General features: G+C 39.8%; 1 protein-coding gene across 3 annotated transcripts in view; it reads left to right on the plus strand.

The window, feature by feature from the left end:
• The window catches only part of tsc22d3 (TSC22 domain family, member 3), a 35,226-nt gene extending 24,662 nt beyond the window's left edge, over window positions 1–10,564 (plus strand). Inside the window, exons 1-3 of one of the 3 annotated variants that reach the window (XM_034230914.1) lie at window positions 3,143–3,365; window positions 8,341–8,392; window positions 8,928–10,564. In XM_034230914.1, the coding sequence (XP_034086805.1) occupies window positions 3,166–3,365; window positions 8,341–8,392; window positions 8,928–9,188 (513 nt within the window). In that variant the 5' untranslated portion in view covers window positions 3,143–3,165 and the 3' untranslated portion in view covers window positions 9,189–10,564. Of the gene's footprint in view, window positions 1–3,142; window positions 3,366–7,384; window positions 7,795–8,340; window positions 8,393–8,927 lie in introns of those variants that run through there. The other 2 variants (XM_034230912.1, XM_034230913.1) reach the window with 2 other exon arrangements.
• Window positions 10,565–15,758: the final 5,194 nt, after the last annotated feature.

Here is a 15,758-nt window from a genome sequence, read left to right on the forward strand (position 1 = left end):
ACAGCTAATACAAAGTCCACAGCTTTTTAACACTGCATGGCCAATTGCATCCACCTTTGACCTTTTGAAGAGCATCCACAGAGCCATTAGTGAGACCACTTAAATACATCCTGAGAGTATAATCCCTTAACAGAAATAGCAGAGAAACTCCTATGTAAACACATGTTTGCACTGAAACACATGGGAATCATATGACGTAGAACATACGGTTATTTCTTCTTAGGTGGGTGTGGGGTTGAGGGATGAATTCAGCATGACAGCGGTTCACCACACTGAGATATTCCCCTAACACACTCCTCTGGGTCTCTGCTCTACAGTATTTTCACAGTAAATTTAACCAGGACATTCTCCCTGTTATAGGACAAGGTAAATCTTTACATTATGGCCTGAAGCTGGTAGACTTCTGCTGAATTACAGCCTGGTGCCAGATGCTCCCCAAGCTTGTTAAATGCAATTCACTGCACACTGCACCATTAGCTACAGGACTGCTTGTCCTGCTGTAAACTGCTATTAAGTGCAGTGAAGGCTACTGTAAGTGAACTCGTATCACTTTGTATCAACTGAAATTAATTTGAAATTAAGCATTAAAGTGGTACTTTGTGTTATCTCAAGAAAATAAATCAAGGCAAGTGAGGAGAAGATCCTGTCTTATTTTCGCAATGAAAACATTTTAGCAAGTCACACAGGAATGTAAGTAGGAATAACTTGCATAATGATTTAAAGGACAATCATTGATCAAGTAAGGGGTGGGAATTAATAAGCATTTGCTTCCTCCTGCTCCCTTTTGGACACATATGATTTATTATTATTATTAATATGAAAAGTTTTTTTGTTGAATATAAAAATATTATCATGAATGTGGATAAATACTGTATTTCAACAATACGGTATTCTGTTTTTCACATTTTTTTTTTTTTTAATCTGTTCGAAATAAAGATTGAAATGAAATGACGATACTAAAACCTAGCAAAGAAGATCCTCTATCAAGGGACTAATTCAATGTCTTACTTAAGGGATACAGTACAGGGGAAGAGATGTTTGTTTCCTGCAATGCAAATCATAAACAACATCTCTGCCAACATGTAATGGTATGACAGACATGTTTCTCTCTACCCTTCATTCATGTGCTTCTTTTCTTCAGATTTAGGGAAAACAACTGCAGTAACTAAACACACCACATAATAACACCATGAATGGCCTTGTCACTCAGACTTGCAGTTCTCCTGGATGTGTGTTATGTGACTTCCCTTGTTTGTTCAGACAGTGTTGGTCATACTGTATGTGTGAGAACATAAGTACTGTAGGAGCCATGACACGTGTATAGCAATATGATCACTATTGATTGGTTGGCTTGGGTCACATGGATATGGGTGGCATTCATTATAATCCTGTTCACCTGCGTGAGGTGTGTGTGTGTGGAAGAGAGGGTGACACAGGGCCATTGTACTTTTTGTTGACCGCAAGTTTAATGATTGCTTTGATTATTATAACAATGTCTAAGGATAATAAGTTGATCATCCCAGTTTTCATTAAACTACATTATATTTCAACAGAGTTTTGATCTCAGCAAGTATTTTTTGTAGCGTGTCACACAATATCAAACAGGCCCGGCCTCAGCCTCTCAGTGACTTTGTTTGTTTCCTGCTGTCACTATAAGTACTACTTGTGTGGCAGAAAAAGAAACTCCCTTTGGTTAGCAGTATCTGTAAATAGACATACAGTATCTATGATGTCAACCATTTAGATATCTAACGACAAGTATTAATAGGATATAGGCCATGAATGTTTTTCCCAAGTTAAACTTCAGTCAATGTGAGAAGAAGAGAAAATAAAAAAGGGAAAAATAAATGTTTAAATGACCAACCTGAAAAAAAGGATTGTTTGGTATACATTTTTAATGAAGTGCTCCTGACATGATGGGTGTTAACAGGCCCAGTGAAAGTAATTATGTGCAAGATTACTCACATGACGGTGAACTGATCCAAAACATAACCCTGCTTTATGATTGTCAACAGTAATTGTTAGAAACTGAACTGAGTGCACCCTCAATTCCACAGCTACAAGATAAAATAGATTACAGTGTGTTGACTTTGAGGGTGTCTGCTTACATAAACCCAACACAATTGTATATACATGTAAGATCTACATTGCTATGAATCTAATATTTTTCTATAAATATTCGTATTCTTCTAGAGGTAAAATTAGAATCTCCTTTTAAAGCCACCGTAGAGGGTCGCTGTCATTGATGCGTTTTGCACCCCGGGTCGTGTTTTTGATATTCCGCTGAAGACGTAATAACTAACCCAAAATATCACTTGCCAAAAAGATGGATTAAATGCAGACAGAGAAGCGACAAATAAAAGCAGAACTGTCAACCTTGATAGCAGTTTAATCAGGGTCTGGATGGCTTCCTTTTGCTGTTACACCTTAACCAGCAGCAAAAGCTCTCTACACATTAGTAGATTAATTACAACCCTCATGACACAGCAGGCTTACTGAAACTGACAAACCTACTTAATCACAGTTTAAAAGTGTATAGGGATTGTGAACACTCACACTATTTGAATTGTTGCATACAATACCACTAAACTGTCACGGCATGATTTTACAAACAAATTCTAAGTAGTGGTGAAATAATTTATTTGCTGTAAGGAGCTCTAAAACCTGAGCAAACACTCAGTTTCCTATTATTTTGCTACCTCTAATGACCTGGAAAATATATTGCCGAATAAAGTCATACTATGGAGAACAAGTTGCTAGCATCATGAAAAATGGCCCAATTATGTTTTTTATTACACATATTACCACAGAATGAGCTGTGGAGAGAGGCATGCTGATTTTCAGGTACACTTTGAGATATGAGATATGTTGCTCTATCTGCTTGAAACAGACAATTCAACAGAGTTGAGATGGCGCCTTAACTGGAAACTGTCATTTTCATTGTGCCTCTTGGACATTGTGTTCCACTGAATTGGACACACATCATACGAGTGCCAGTCAGAGCATAGCACCCACAGTTATGACTGCATATCCAGAGGTATTGCCAGTGCTCAATCGTCTCTTTGTGCTTTGAGAACACAGTAGCTGAGAACAAACAACAGCAGAACAGTGAGGAAACAGTCAAAGGGCTCTGTGCTGTTCAGTCCCCTTCATTTGTTAGCCAAGATGGGACACTCTCAGTCGCGTCCCAGTGCATGTGTGCCCATCGGGGCTTTGCCACCATCTCCAAGGACGGTGTGCGCCCTCCGCCTGGCCGAACCGCCCCATCGATTCTGCTGCCACTACCAGCACTTCAGCTATCCTGAGAGAGCTATGAGCTACTCACCACCTTACTCACCGGGTCTGTTCAAGAAGCCAGATCGGCGGTAAGTGGGGGATAGTCAGAGTTTATCTTGTGTGCGAGAAGACATCTGCCATGACAGTGATGAGTGTCAGTGACAAATGTGCACATTAAAGACAGTTCAGGAGAAGATGGATGTTAAACGGCAATACGTCAGCATCTAAATGATGTAGAGTGGTGGGTGGAGTATTTGTCACAAAATGGCTGGATTACAATTCATGCGGGGCAGCGGTGAAACTGTTTTCCATCATGTTCAATCTTGCCAAATAGAGAACAAAACAGGACAGGAAATGAAGCTGTAACATCTCTGCTTCTGTGTTTAACAAGTTGCTATGTCACTGTATATCATATTTTCTCTCAGATAACCTTGATGATCATGTTGTTCAAAGACAACTTTTGCATTTCTAATGATTGCTGGCTGCAGGATTGAAAGCAGGCTGCCCTTGAATAACAATGCCAGTCCTGTCAACATCCTCTGCATGCACTGAATGTTTGATACACCTATCACATGAGGTTATACATGCAATCCAAGGGCAGGAATTTACAGCCTGTTAAATGTATTGAAAAACCTCAGGAGCAAGACCAAGGCCATGTGCCTCGATTCACTCAGGAGACTTATAGGTGATGTGATAATAATGAGTGCCTCTGGGTGTCCTCGTGTGTGTATAGTGTTCAGTATTCATTGGTTGTTACCGCTCCTGTTGCCCTCACCGACAGCTTCCTCTGAGACGGCCTCTGGCTGCAGGTTATGGCAGGGCTGCGTGTTCTCAGGGCACACTCTCATACATGCCATGCATTCCTAATTCTGAGAGCGCATGTGGGACACTTGCAGTAAAAAGAAAAGGAAACCATCATCACAATTTGATGACCAGTGTCTTTGTTATTGAGCTATAATGTGTTCATGTTGAATTTGGTGTGTCAAAACCCTCAACATCTGCTCACAACAAAAGCTGAGACATTGGCTGCATGTCTTTGCTTCGTTTCTCTTCAGCCAATGGTGCAGATGAATCGCAGTATTATAAAGGCTCCTGGGATATAAATGGTGGCCCGTCGCCTAGCCTTGCAGTGACTCACAGGATTGGGCACGTTCCAACCATAGTCGGGCAGAATGAGTTTCTCAGAAATCTAAAGGGCTTTATTTCCTGAAAAGACTGCGTAGGTCACAGTGTGGCACTGGCCAAGCTATGAGTTACAGATACTAATTGCTTATGTTCTTTGAAAATGTCTGAAACTTGCTAGGATTATTGTTGGAGCAATATTTAAACTGTAAATGGAGCTGGCAGAAAGACTATGCACATTCTAGTTTACACTGTCTTCTTACAACATGTGGCTTATTAGGTATGTTTTACTTGTACCGTGAATGAAGCGCCCCACTGTCTGTAGTTTCTTTCTGTGCATCTCAGCAGAGCCAAAGGCAATCAGTGTGACTTCCCCTTCCTAAGTGGGACTATCACAGCAGGGTAAGGTAATTCACCAGCCTCTCATCGCCAGAGCAGAGCTTGATATTAAACCTGGCAGCTGTACTGTCACAGTACGAAATCTGAGACGACAGGCACTATGGGGCCTAATGCACAGTCAATGTGCTTTCTGCTTAGGCTTGTTAGGCCTACAAAAAGTCAGCCTTTCCACTCTAATTATTTTGTTACACAACGGAACACTCCAAAAATGTGGTACAACATAGTTTGCTCGACAAAGAGTCTGAAAGATGCAGGCTTTTGGTCATTTGATGTGCGTGTTTAATGTTTCTGTGTGGTGTGACCTTTAGGAAATTGGCAAAACATGTCTTGAAATCCATAATTCAATATTATCCAATAATTGTATATTTAGAGTCATGCAATCAACCACATTTAATGGCTACTATTATCTGCGGACCCACTCAGCGGGGAATTTCAGCGGGTAATATTCTACATGTTGTTGGTGCTTTGGAAGAAAACAATGTTGTGCAACAGAGGCTCTCTAATAGAAATGTAATTGGATTATTATCAGTATTGGATCAGATAATCGTAAAAGCAAAATGGAACGTAATATGACAGCTAAGAGGCGCCGAGCAATTATATTAAAGCTATTAAAACCTGCATGAACGCCTCACTGAAAACAAAATCTATTGCTCAAAGAGCTGCCAATACTCAGTGGAAATTCCGGTGAAAAGAAAGATAACAGCAGTTATGTGTTTTCCCAGAGGTCGGTTTCTACTACAAATGGTTGATAACAGTCTGCAGAATGCTCATTAATGTTGCCTCACATGTTGCAAGGTACAAGTTCAATGTGAATATGAAGATGTCATACAAAAAGAGAACAGTGCTTTATGTTTTGTGTAGGTCTTGTATGCCCTCCAAATCAAGGATATTGAAACTGTATACTATATGTGGTGGTACAATCTGTGTTACCCAGAAATGTCCTAAATTGCTTTGTTGCTATTCCACACATTAGGGTGATCTAGAATTTGATAAACAACTAAACTAAAAAAACAAGCCTTACGCTAAAAACATGTGAAAAGTGTTAATGAATAAATAAAAGAATGAGTCTAGATTGCCCATTGAGAATTTTCCATAATTGTCCAAGCCATAAAAACAACCTGGATTTTTATTTTTATGTCTGAAGGCAGGAAAAGGTGACGGAAAATTCCGTCGGTAACACTGTGTCCAGGAACAGCCTATAGTCATTATCGTCCCCAACGGGCCGGTGTATTCTGCATGTCTACCAGTAGAGACCGATAGAGGTCAGACATAGACTGAGGGGAAATGTACCGGGAGAGCATGGAAAAGTACATTTGCAGAGTACCGTGTGCAGCATACAGACAGTAACGAACAACAGTAAAGGAACAAATGTATTTGATTGCCACAACAGTGTAAGTACTAAGCATAGTTTGCAAACGTTTTCTGAGTTATGAAACTGTACACCAGGCAAATACAAAACTATTAATCTAATCCTTTTAGATTGCACACAATCGCTTCTATGACAAGTTAATTGATTCCCGTGAACATCAGATGATACAAATGATTGCAGCATGCATAATCTCGGTTGACATATTGACTTGACCTATTCATGCAGACCATGTAATTACATTTGTATTGGAGGTTGTTATGATGTTGTTTGTTGCATCGAATATGTTTTACGTTTTGTGTATTAACCGTTAACTGCAGAACCCAATGTGGCAGAGGAAAAGTTCAGAAGCAGGGCATAAGGGATGGTGCGTTCAAATGCTCCCCGTCAACTCGTTCTTTCAAGCCTCGATGTTGTTTACCAATAGTATATTTTATGCAACTTCATGGTATCGTTGTCATGGCCTGAAACAAATGGAAAGATACTTAGAGTTGACTGTTAACACTTTATATTATATGTTTTGTAATTATTATTAATAATTCTTTATTTTGTTGTCTTGATTAGTTGTTGATCAATCCTCGGCTGTCAATCAAACCCTTATATCTAGAAATAGATCAATATAATATATATCTCATTTTAGAAATATCCCTTTTTATATGTATAATCTGTAGTATTTGTTAGCACAGTGATGGAAACTCTATTTTAAATAAGATTTTAATTAATGACAATAGTTCCGAATAAAAGTTTCAATTAAAGTAAAAGCATAAAGCTCAAGTAATGGCAGTACTCTTGTAGCATCTGAGTTGTGTGTCAACAACATATATGGTCAAATCAAACGCCCACACTATTATTCACTCTTCAAACAAAGCAGTTCTCTTAAAATGAATGCATTAAATTAGTTGTAGGTTGTATATTCTATTGCATTAAATGATATGGTTTTACATGTATGTGTTAGGCTACATGTAATCTGTTTTCTGCATTATATCATAAGCACAATAGAAAAATCACCTCTAGTAGCCTACACAGAGTAAAAGTAAAATAAAGTAAAAGTCTCCAAATAACCAAATGTTTCTAGAATCACCCTTTTGAATACTAGAGGAACATAAATAAACTAATCTTAATTTATGTTAATCTCCCCATGGATTTGTGTGAGAAGTTAATGTGGCATGTGTTTATAAAGGTCCGGGTCCTGAATATAGTTTTTCCTACGGCACACAAAGGCACCTTACTATCCGACCCGCCAACCCTGACTAAAATATGCACGCGTCAGATGACGTCAGATGGCAAGTCATACAAATATCAGCCGCTGGCAGAAATAGCATCAGACAGTCGCTTGTTTTCACCGGCGAAGCTCACACCCGACACAGCACAGCACTGCGCCTAAACAGCAGCAGCAGCAAGTTAGTGCATCGATACTATAGACGAAACTATTCCGGATATCACTTAGGTGACCAACCAGTTGCAAACCTGGCGAGAAGCGTAATCCAAACGAGTCTGGTACTCAACATGAGCACGGAGATGTTCAGTAAAACCGACATGGAGGTGGCCGTGTATCAGCTGCACAACTTCTCCATCTCCTTCTTCTCCTCGTTTGTGGGAGGAGATGTTGTATCAGTCAAACTTGACAACAGGTAAATATCTGACACAGCCGCAATAACTTAGAGAATACATTATTTATAATGAATGCGTTAGATTAGTTATAAATCGGATAATTAACTTACTCGAACTTTACTGCAGGCCTCCAACTAACGTTACTGTATTTTCATAAAGCGGATCAAAACACATCGTGTGCAATGTGTGATGAAGTTTTTATTTACAAAATGCCTTAATGCCGTGTGCCCAAATATATTTCTCTATGCTGCTGTTTGTTTGGACTTTGAACATATTTTTGCCAAACTACTGTCTCACTGAGACACCTAACAATATGTGTGCTCGTTATCACCTAAACAGCTATTTTACCCTCAAAGCAATACACTTGCAGTTTATATTAAAAACAAATATAATAATACATACAAATGAATTTCATGGAAGCAGGTTGAACAGTTTTCCTTTCGGTTTTGCACACTTTCTGTTTTACTCCCAGAGGCCTGCTATCTGGGTGAAGCAGCAACATTTCTTTGTTTTGAGTGTTTTCAATGAACTTTTCATTTATGGCTCTTTTTTTTCTCTCTCTGCAGTGCCTCTGGTGCTAGCGTTGTGGCCATCGACAACAAGATTGAACAGGCGATGGTAAGCCCAGATAACAAACACAAACACTTGAGAATGGGTTGAAATATACTATACAATAACAATACATGTGTATATTTTGTGTTCGAATCCTAGTTCATAGATTGGATTTTGTCCTGAAAGAAACTGTTATGTTTATCACCATATACAGTATAGAGCAGTTATAATACGTGCTATACATTCTGCACAAAAGCAGCACTTGTTGAATGCTCTAGAAGTCCCTCTTATGTGAAGGCATTGAGAATACTGTTTATTATATTAAAATGACAGAAAACGAGTGCAGAAAATGACAGCAATAAGTAAAAAAAACAACAACCGATTGATTACATTGTTGCAGCACCAAATAATTAAAAACACTCTTGATTCACAAAAGAGATGTATGCCAGTAAATGAAAAAATATGATATACAGAAATCCTCTGACAGCAAACGCCATATATTTTTAGCATGGATTACCTGCAAAGCCAATTACATCAGCCTCAACATTTTCCCATGTTTTTATATCAAAACTGATCGAACTATTTTTCTCTATTATGACAGGATCTTGTCAAGAACCACCTCATGTATGCGGTGCGAGAGGAGGTGGAGGTCCTCAAAGAGCAGATCAAAGAGCTGGCGGAGAAGAACAACCAGCTGGAGCGGGAGAACTACCTTCTGAAGAACCTGGCCAGTCCAGAGCAGATGGAGAAGTTCCAGTCCCGCATCCCCACAGACGTGCTGCTACCGCTGGACAACCTGAGCGCCCAGCTGACCCCAGACCAGCATCTGCCCTGTACTCGCATCGCTGGCTCTGCTGTATAAGTGGCTCTGCTTTGGGGCGGGCAGAGCCACCGTCTCTTTACAATAATGGACCTCCATTTGAACCTAATCGTTAAGAAATTACTGCCACCGACAACCCTTCGTGAAAATGAAGGGCGAAGCACCGGGGTTGTAAACGATCGATGGGACACAAAAGGACACTGATAAGCACAACACAGAACTTGAGATGCTCTGTCTGGTGTGCCAGTCAGGCCCGCTCTCTGATACCGTCAAACTCTTTGTCGTAGTCTCTCTGTGTAGACAAAAGTGCTAAGAATAGAGAGGGCTGACGCTTGCTTTCAGACAGCAGGGGGGCTTTCCCTGCCTAGCCGAAACCCTTCCAACAAACACCCTTTGCGCTAGCAATTGGGAGTGAAGAGGTGTGGATTGGGCTAGCCCTGCAGGTGCTAACTTGAAAAGGTGTTGGGGAAGAGACCCAACCTGAGACGCTCCTCCATGTGTCAACAAGAAGAGCCACATCAGGTGGATTCAGATCTAAAAAAACACAAGTTTGAAGGACTCCCAACCGCACATTTCAGCCCCTTAACAGGGACCTTTCCTGTGCCTAAAATGTATTGCTCATGTATTCATGTACATCTAAGCATAACAAGAAAAATCAACAGGATAAGCTAAGAGGTGGAGGTTAATGCAGTATAGCCTGTTAGAGCTGGTGGACCGCTGCAGTACACTGAATATACTGTAATAATTCATGCAATGTAATCTTGTATTGCCTGCAGTTGGGGCTTGCTGCTTATGGGGGAAATTAATTCTGCAATATCTTCTGTTTTTGTTTGTGATTCCGAACAAAAATCAGTGGTTTCTAAAAAGGCACTGTACAGATTTATTTTGTAATACTGGGGGGACAGGAATATCTGCCCACCATGTACGCCTAGCTCTTCACAGCAAAAGATAAATGTAACTGCAATGTACCTAAAGTTGAAACGTCCAGGAGGAAGAGTAGTGGAGATGGTGAGCAACCAGAAGAGCCAGCAGATGCTCTCCTGATTTTAGCAGCGTCGTCCAGTATCTGGTCTGTTTCTCGCTCAGATGCCAACTTGAAAACAATGGCATGACAACAGTGCCTGTTCGTAGTAAGAGAGGAACACATTTCCTCAAAGAGCTCTGTTATTGTTGTTTTCTAGCTACCAAAGACTTTTTGCCTTCTTTTTTTTTGTCTTGCAACAACAGAAGCCAAGCAACCAGGACCATGTGTACAACGTCACAGGGAGAAGTGTTGTTTGTACCTAATGCTAAAGTCTATACGTGTTTTGTAAAGATAACGGTATTGTTGCTGTAAAGTATCCTGAAAAAGTTGTTCACTATGGTGTTTGGATACAACTGCACATTTGCAATAAAACTTGTGTTTACATAATACAATACGTTGACGCACTGTCTTTTTGCTCCTCAACTGTGCCCACATAGTGTGTGTGGTCCAAAGAAATGAAAGCTTTATGATGTGTATGTTACAACATTACAAACTGTGCAGGAAAGACCTTCTAATGATCTATCTAATGTTTTAATTGCACCTTATTATAAATACACAGTAACTACCTCTTAACTAAAGAGCCCACTGTTTAAAAGGGAGATTTAATGAATGCTAGGACAGATTTTTGCAGAAGCTTTATTAGGGGAAAACCACTGACTCCAGACCTTACTTTTTTTCCTTTGTTTGAGGTTAGATATTGTGTCTGCAATAGACCAATGTATTCACTGGAAATCCAGTCAGGGAAGACAGATGAGACCGCAATAACAACCAGGATGATTCGATTTTCTGATGCTGAAAATTGAACTATTGCAAAAATACCCCTTTCTTTAATTTCAGACTTAACATCACATTCTCTGTGCGCAAAACTCAACTCTTGAAAGTTATCTTAGACATCAATCAATCAATGTTTATTTATATAGCCCAATATCACAAATGTTACATTTGTCTCAGTGGTCTTCACAGTGTGTACAGAATATCAGTATGCCAATGCGACACCCTCTGTCCTAAGACCCTCTGTCCTTACACCCTCTGTCCTTAGACCCTCACATCGTACAAGGAAAAACTTCCAGAGAAAACCCACAGCTTAAAGGGAAAAATGGGAGAAACCTCAGGGAGAGCAACAGAGGAGGGATCCCTCTCCCAGGACAGACAGACGTGCAATAGATGCCGTGTGTAAATCGAAGAGATAATACATTTGCAACATAGGTAGTCCAAATGTTTGTATAATAGACATGATGTCAAAGGTCAGGTCAGACTTGGATTTGTAAAATGGATCACATGTTGTAGATAGGCACGAGGCTCTTCAGGTTAAAAGATAATTTAAACATAGAAAATATATTTTATTGTTGACTTATACGAAAAACACACCCAAAAGTAAACAAACTTGTTTTCCATAGTCAAAAAAGCATGAGACCACTAATGACAGTGAAGTAATAATAGCTGGTTGCCAGATGATTGGAATGAGAGTGAGAAAACAGTTTGTCCCAGTTTGGTTTCCCTTCAGACGGACTGGCAGCCAGTCAGTTCTGCCTGAGTGTAACTGGATATGCTGCGGCTTCCCTGGTGGAGCAGGCTCTCATCCATCCATCGCTGAGAGCAGAGTCTCAGCCAGCGCTTAAAACCACCACCACATATCAAAAAGCACCATAGTAAACATGGTATCTTCCCCTGTTGCTCACTTTTGCCGCTCCCTCCTGGTGTTTTGTGTCAAAACAACCGATTGTATGTGATCAATAAGGCTGCTATAAAATGCTTGCTGCATTGAATTAGAGGCAGGCAGGATGTTCAGCGTATTGACTTAGAAAGACATTTGTTTAATGTAGCGAAGAGGAGAGGGACAAGATCATTTGAGTCAGTCTTTATCCAGACACCTGAACACCTTGTGCATGCCAAGAAAAAGAGGCTGCAGGGTCTTATAAACAGGAAGTGGTAGTGCAGCTTCATTATGCTTGTGCTAATAGCTAATGCAGCTTCAAAGACAGTGGAAACAAATTATCTGGGTTGCACAGCTAGCATGTACATGCCGCGGAATAGAGGCTCACCAACAATCTGAAGACAATTAGGGCTTCGGGTTGATTTTGTGTTTTGCTTTCACACGTGTCCTGTCATTCCATATTTGGAGAGGTTAAGGAACAGTGTGTTCATGAATAACTGAGTGCATGTGGCTTTTTATTTAAAACTGTCATGTTGGAGCCCCATCAGGAAAATGGGACGTAGTTGGCAACGCCTTGTCCCCTTCAGTTAACTCTGAAATTAAAGTTGTTTTTGAGGTCATAGTCTTATATCTTATATAGGTCCACACTATTTTGGTAGTACTATTCTTACCACACTATAACATTTAAACACAACACTTCAAACCATATTTTCTTAATCATATAAGTCCATTTTCAACATGTTTTGCTCAGTATCCTCAATCAAACATTGATCTCAACCCTGGTAAAAAGCTCACTAGCTAGTAGCTAATGTACAAGAGGTGTTCACATTCATTCATTTGTTAACGTCTGAAGACATGCACCCATTTCTGGCTACTGCCGGATTTTCTCGAAAGCAAAAAAACAGAAGATCTGACTTCACATTAAGTTAAATATTAAACGTGTGGGAGGAGCCCTAGGTGTGGAAATAAACTCTAGATTGGAGTTTACTTGAAACCAGGCTGCCAAGAGAGGAGTTTTTGTTGGATTACTAGTGTTATGCAATGAAAACAAATAGAACATCTGTGTCGGATGGAAATTCAGGGGTTGTGCTGGGATAAGCCAGCCCTGCCTTAATGTGGTTGGGATCGCATGCAGGGGAATAATTTGGTCTGACTGCTTTTCATGGAGACATACACAACTTGTGTGTCCTTTTGAATGTCGGTGTATTTATCATGTCAACATTAAAGCAAGAGCTGAGTGAAACAAATGTCAGACTTGAGCCATTGACTATACTCTAATGCAATGTCGTGCATTGCACATTTCCTCTAATGTTAACAAGTTGCTCGGCTTTTTCCAAATAACCCTGTCAATAGAATTGTTTATGACACATGGTTTTATAACATGAAAAAGGGGCCATGATTACTTGCTCAAATAACTAAACTTATAGCTTCAGGGTCACAGCATGTTACACAACTTAAAAACAAGACTTAATTGATTCTTTAACACTACTTATTGTATCTGCTGACAGGGCAATGTGACCTCTTTAAAGTCAGAGACCTCTTAAGAAGAGAGGGTTAACGAACAAAACACAATGCACAAGTTCATGCAAGGGTTCGTTTCAGCACAGCCAGATTTATTTATTTATTGCTGCCTGTTTATGACTTCTTCACCCATTTGATGTTTAGCGGACACAATCCTTGCCTCTGTAACCTGCTCAGACAAACAAAGCTGCACAGACACATTGTTTCACCACAGAACGAAGATGGATATGCCTTGAATCTTAATCACACTTATCCTAGGCTAAGCCTTCGTGTATCTGATGTGGCTGTGTATTTTACATGTTTTATTCTATTTTTCCACATGATAGGCCTAACAGGATCCTCGAAGTTGTCAACATTAGTGTTACGGTTGCTGTTTATTAATCTGCCTGTGAGTGTTTTCAGCTGTCTGTGTGATTATGTAGATTATGTAAATGCGCTGTGTGGTTGCCCCAACGTCATTGGCTGTCATCTCCTGGTCCCCTTCCGAGGACACTGATTGGAGCACGCCGGGCCCGACGTTCTCCAATCCCTGTGCAAGCCCAGCGCACACCTGCTGGAGAGGACTACAAAGCCTGGGAACAATTATCACTCAGGAGGCTCTGTGTTGTGAGACAGACCCCTCTAGCCTCCTGTTGTGCTTACTTGTTGTGCTCGTTTATCCATTGAATGTTCTGTGTTTTGTTATACTGCATAGCAGCGCGTTAAAGCAGCTGTTCTGTGTCTAGTGTTGTGTGAGTAGTAGCCAAGTTAGCTTATCGGTTAGCGCCGGTGAATTAGCATCAGCTGCGTTTTGTTACAACCTTTTTCAGTTCATGTACCACGTTTTAGTGAGGTTTTTGTTTCTATTTTGTACTGATTATTACTGTGTATAATCTGGTAAACTCTCTTTTGGAGTCTCTTTATTTTGGTTGTTGTCAACCAGCATTTGGCCCTTTGTTTGTGCCAAGCTTGCCTTATTATTTTGTTTCACGACTAATAGTTATAATAAAGCCACTTATAACTTTTACCAATTCCACTCTGGTTTGTGTTGCTTCCCTTTGATTCCCCTAGTTCGGAAGGGAACGTAATAATTAGACATGAGGTTAGAACAGTGGCGGTTCTAGAACATTTTACATGGGGGGGCAAAGGGGAGGCAAGAGGTCATGCCAGGGTGGCATAGGAGGGCGGACAGTACGTGGTATGTTATACTGTATATAACCTATTTATTGTTAATTCATGCCCTAACACAAGTGTTCTTAATGCACAAGAGAAACAAGGTGTTCAGACAAACAATCGGGTGCCCTTTGAGTCCCCCAAGCTTACCTCAACCATTTTAAATGAAAGGAAACTACAAAATGTATTTTAAAGCAATGAATTAATGGAACAGGTTGTTTTGCATTACAATGTCAAATTAAATATATATTTTGTTTTAAAAAAAATTGGTTGTCTTAGACAGACATATTTGCATGTCCTCACTAAGCATTATTACATATTAATTGAATATTAAACAAATCAAAATGGCCAATTATCCCAAAATGTTGCTGCTAATATAATCACATGCTTGTCAACTTTAACTGATCAAAAATCAATTCTGAAAAAATACTTGAATTATCTATGAAATTGCAATATTGTCCCTCAGCTTGTTTCAACCCCATCACACCATACCATTTACCCTCCTATTAAAATAATGGATCAGTCCATGTGTGATCTGCATTGAGGGAATTACATCACAAAAGTGTCAGTTTCTTCTCTTACCTATATTTCAGATTAAGATTGACAAGCTCAACATTTCAACTATGTTGTATGAATTAATAATAGTAAATAATTGTTTATTACAAAAATAAACAATAGTTTTGCAAAATATTACAATTTTGTAATGTCCCTGACTTCCATGTGGTGCCATATCTTAGCTAAACAAGGTCTCATGCCTACTTTTTGTCAAAACTTCAACTCTGTTACATTTTTTCAAGGAAATTCCTAGTAATTATTTATATTTTGTGCCTGAGGTGGGAACATGTAAGTAGTCCACTACCAGATGTTATGACCAAACATTTTGGTTTCATTTTTCAAAGATATAAAGACCCAAAAGGCACCCGATTCAGAGAATACCCAGAATTCTGCATACTGTAAGTACTTAATTATAATTAAGTACACAAATGACATCACCCATCTCTTCAGAGAGCTACAGGTGACCTGTGCAGCACATTTCAATATTAGTCAATACTAAGAGCTGCTAGATTGTGCTGCTGTAATGGAATATGTAAGGAGAATAAGAACATACCATGTGGTCCAGCTGGAGTTTCATCTGCCTCCTGATCCCTGCCTCTGGCCCTCTTTCTGATACTTCATCTTTATTCCTCACATATATTTCTTCTTCTTCACTAATGTCTTCATCTCCTCCTCTTCCTCCTGCTCTGAGCCTCCTGGTCTCTTC

Source organism: Gymnodraco acuticeps, unplaced genomic scaffold (genome assembly GCF_902827175.1).
Source record: "Gymnodraco acuticeps unplaced genomic scaffold, fGymAcu1.1, whole genome shotgun sequence".
In the NCBI taxonomy this organism is placed as follows: domain Eukaryota; kingdom Metazoa; phylum Chordata; class Actinopteri; order Perciformes; family Bathydraconidae; genus Gymnodraco; species Gymnodraco acuticeps.